At 56.3% G+C, this 4,249-nt stretch overlaps 1 protein-coding gene across 1 annotated transcript in view; it reads left to right on the top strand.

The window, feature by feature from the left end:
• The window catches only part of PSMB7 (proteasome 20S subunit beta 7), a 59,048-nt gene extending 55,709 nt beyond the window's left edge, over window positions 1-3,339 (top strand). Inside the window, exons 7-8 of the mRNA XM_004593583.3 lie at window positions 1,014-1,165; window positions 3,111-3,339. Coding sequence (XP_004593640.1) covers window positions 1,014-1,165; window positions 3,111-3,222 — 264 coding nt within the window. The 3' untranslated portion in view covers window positions 3,223-3,339. The remainder of the gene's footprint in view (window positions 1-1,013; window positions 1,166-3,110) is intronic.
• The last annotated feature ends 910 nt before the right edge of the window (window positions 3,340-4,249 follow it).

Raw genomic sequence — 4,249 nt, forward strand, 5'->3', positions numbered from 1 at the left:
AGGCCCCTGAGGTGCTGCGAACAGATTAGTCCTTCCTCTGGGAGGTTGGTTCATAAAGAGCTTGAACTTGGTGTCCTCCAGGTGCTTCCAATCTAGTGTTTGGTCCTGCTGCTGTTTCCTGAGTACCTGCTGAACAGCATATCTGCAGCCCTCCTGTTGAGGCTTCACTCACCCGGCCATGGTTGGTGTGGTTCCTTCTGCTGTGTCCAGTAGTTTTTATCCTTGTGGCATCACTGTACCCGCCCCCATCTCCCCACCTGCGTGTCAGGCCTCTGGGACCCTTTACTGTCTGTAGACCTGGATTGGTGCAGAGCCCGCCTTGGTCACCATCTCTCTTCAGACCTAGACACACTGCCTGGGGCCCAGCAAAGGGACGTGTGTGGAGCTGCCTGGAGGGGCGTTTGTGGAGAGATGGACTTCAGAGAGGAGGCACACTGTGCTCTGGTGGCTGCTGCTGTGCTGTGTTCTCACACTGCATGCTCATGTTCTCCGTTTGGTCCCAGGGAATTGTTTGAGCCAGTGTTGGATATTGTGAGTCAGGATTTAGCACACTAAGCCCGGGGCTAGATCCAGCCCACCACCTATTTCCGTGGCTCGGTTTTACTGGAACAGTCTATGTATGTGTGGGCTATGCATGGCTCTTTGCTGCCCTGATGAAGTTGAATACCTGTGATGGGAGACTTGATGCCCACAAAGGGGCTGCTTACTGGCCCTTTACAAGTGTGCAGACCCCTGTTTTCGGTGGCGCAGTCCTCTGCTGCATGGTGACTGTCACCTACCTGCAAGGCAGTGTGCTGAGCAGGGAGTGCCTGGAGAAGCGGTTTGGAGGGCCCAGGGCTATGATGTGTAGTGGCTGAAAGCCTGGGGGCAGGCCCCTGGGGCTCCTGGGGCTCACCCACGCACAGCCCTGGCAGGAGAGCAGTGCTTACTGCCCAGATCACCTGGGCACCCCTAGGGGCCTCCAAGCAGCCCTCCCATCTGGTGCTGGGCTCACTGTTGTTGCTCTCTCACAGGAGGAAGAAGCCAAGAAGCTGGTGAGCGAGGCCATCGCAGCGGGCATCTTCAATGACCTGGGCTCTGGTAGCAACATCGACCTCTGTGTCATCAGCAAGAGCAAGCTAGATTTCCTCCGCCCGTACACAGTGCCCAACAAGAAGGGGACCAGGTGAGCGAAGGTGGTAGTGGCTTGGGGCCACCCTGAGATATCTGTAGCAGCTGCGTGGGTGTCTGCAGCTGTTTCCCACACTGAGTGAATCCAGGGTTCCCCAGTCATGCACAGAGACATCAGAGTCCCTGTTGGCTGCTGTCGGGGTGAGATGCTGTGATTTGTAAGATATTGGTGGGAGAAGTGAAGCGGGCTGGAATGAGCCTCTGCTGGTGTGGGGTTAAGTGTCTGGATTCTGTGAGTGGGGTGTGCTGTCCAGAGCAGCTGGCCTCGGAGCAGCTGGGCAGTTGTGGAACCTGTGGTATTTGCTTGCCGGAAGTCATACCATTGAGTCTGCTGTCCACTGCAGGGCCATGGTGGCTCCTCACCTTTCCCTGGAGCCTCAGCAGCTCAGGCAGTGGCTCCCTGTGCTGTGCCTCCAGCTGCTTTACTCTGAGCCCTGGTAGTGAGGCCAGAGGCCAGCAGGCACCTCCCCTGCTGGAATGCACGCTTGAGCACCCACCAGGCAAACTGCGCTCCAGTCAGAACTCAGTCACGTGAACAGAGCATCCTTTGTCAGCAGTGTGCACTCGGTGCACACTGTGTCCAGCTGATGGGATAGAACAGCCTAGCAGAGAGCTCTTGTCCAGGGCTTAGGGAGTGCCAGTGGCCCCTGGGTGACCCCTCTGCCTTCCTCTTTGATGTGCTGCAGCTAGACCAGGTGATCTGTAACAAGTGCAAGGGATTCCTGGGGCTTGGAGCAGGCAGCATGTTCATGGGGCACCAGTGGGGGGAGATAGTTGTGCCCTCTCCATGGTGACCAGTGTCTGGGTGAGGATTCCAGAAGCGCAGTCTGAGGTGCTGGGAAGCAGCGTGATGGTTGCCTGGGGAGCCCGTGCTCAGCATGGAGTCTTAAAGAGAGCAGCAGCTGCTGCTTCCTGCCCCCGGGGTGCCTTTCCCCACTGCTCTGGAGAGCAGGATGTGTGTCGCCCTCGGCCAAGAGGCTCTCCCAATGGGGCAAAGCCAGGGGTAAGGCCTTGGTGGGTGTCCCATGGCCAGCAGTGCTGTGGGTTCTTGCTGCCCACTATCCCTGACAGCAGGGTGCCACTCACACGTGTCAGCCAGGGCCCCACCCTCATGGCATGAGCAGTATCTTCACACCCAGGGTGGACTTACTGTCAGGTGGCTGCTGCAGCGTGAGGCCATGAGGAAGAGGGCAGGGGGAGTGCTGCCTGCTTCCTTTCTGAGCCTACATGCCCATCTGAGAGGATAGGAGTTCTAGCATGGCACAGCCAGTGGCCTTCTGTGGATCCTGCCCGGTGGCAGGAATAGTGTCCCAGCTGAGGACCAATAGCAGGAGTCAAGTGTGTCTTGCTGGTTTGTTGCTGTCACAGTCCCAGGTCCCAGTGTGAGAATTAAGTTGGGGAGTTGTTATTTACTGCCTTTTGCTCAGAGAAGCCTGGCTGGCAGTGCATTGTCCCGAGAAGGGTGCCAGGTGTAGCCAGGGCCTGCAGGGCTGAGATCTCACCTTTGCTGGAGAGTGATCTAAAGTGGCAAGCCCTGAGTCTGACTGCAGGTCATTGTACTGTCTGTGTGACCTGGTGTGATGTTGTAAGTGAAGCCTTCTTGTTGCTGAAGAGGATGGCAGCAGTTGACTGACAGAGTCTTAATGGGTACTTGGAAACAGAGGACCAAGCAGTCTCCTGCTCATGTCGGGGGCAGGGAGGTGTGAAAGAATCATAGTACCACAAAGTGCCAGATGTTCTGGCTCATCGCCTGTTCATAGGGTTGAGATGCTCACTGTGGGGTCCCACTTCACAGCACTGCAGTGCTCCCATGCTTTGTAGCTGGAGAGGTGGCATCCCTCCGGGCCACAGAGCTTGAGCCTGGAGAGTGCTTGCCCTGGCACTGGACCTGGTGGTGGGAAGTGAGTCCTAACTGCACGCTTCTGTTTGCCTCTCACTAGGTTTGGCCGGTATAGGTGTGAGAAGGGGACCACGGCGGTCCTCACTGAAAAAATCACTCCATTGGAAATTGAGGTGCTGGAAGAGACAGTCCAAACCATGGACACTTCCTGAAGGGCGCAGGAGTGGTGGGTTACTGCTGGAGGAGCCAGAGGGCATTGGCAGTCCCCGAGGAGACACTTGCTTGACTGAGGTTTGCTGAATGAAACCCAATAAAACATGGAGACCTGATTGGGTGGCTGAGGCCTGAGACTGTGTGGTTTGTTGGGGACTGTGGCCTCCCTTTGAACAGTGGCAACCATCTGCAGCAGAGCTGACCTTGCCTGTGGCAGGGCCCACATGGGGTTTTTAGGCGTGGCAGACTCGCTTTCCTTCAGAAAGGCTCGGGGCAGCCCCAAGCTGCTGGTGTCCTTTTGCTCCTCAGGATGATGCTTGCTGCACGGCAACCTTGGACCCAGTGGTGGGAGATGAGCAGCTGCGAGGGCGGGGCTCACGCATGGACTGGTTCTGAATCTGAGACCAGGTGGGTGGGCAGTTGGCCTTACCTGAGGGACACCAGGTGAGCTCCACTTGGATGGGCCAGTTGGATGGAACTCAGGAATGTCTTGGGTCTTCTGGGTTTTTAGCAACTTAGACATGGTCTCTGACCCAACACACTCAGGTTGCTGACGGCTGCAACTGTTACGCTTTAGAGGGGTCTTCCATTTTCTTGGCCTGGAGAGGGGTGACAGCCTGCCCGTGTGTCCGGGGCAGACCCTTGAGCACTGCATGCAGGGTGTTTGCAAAATCTGTGTGGAATTAGAAGAACTGTTGATGGTGAGTGCTGAGTAGGAGGCAGGACTTAATCCTCCCCTGGAGAGAATGTTCCAGAGTGAGCCCACTCACTGGAAATGGCAGGAGTGGGCTGGGGACAACTCCAAGGTTAGGGCAGTAGCTTGGCTGATGTGTACCACAAGTAATTTGAGGAGCTTAAAAAAATTTCAGGATTATTCAATGCCTGGGGGGCCTGGGCAGGGGTGTTTATACAGGCTTCCTGAGAAACTAGACAGCGCAGTCCTTCAGGCTAGAATCCGTGGGCTGAAGGGGGAACAAGGAGAGGGTCTTACAATCATCACAAACCACACTTTTCCGCACAAGTAAC

Source organism: Ochotona princeps, chromosome 14, assembly GCF_030435755.1.
Source record: "Ochotona princeps isolate mOchPri1 chromosome 14, mOchPri1.hap1, whole genome shotgun sequence".
Lineage (NCBI taxonomy): Eukaryota > Metazoa > Chordata > Mammalia > Lagomorpha > Ochotonidae > Ochotona > Ochotona princeps.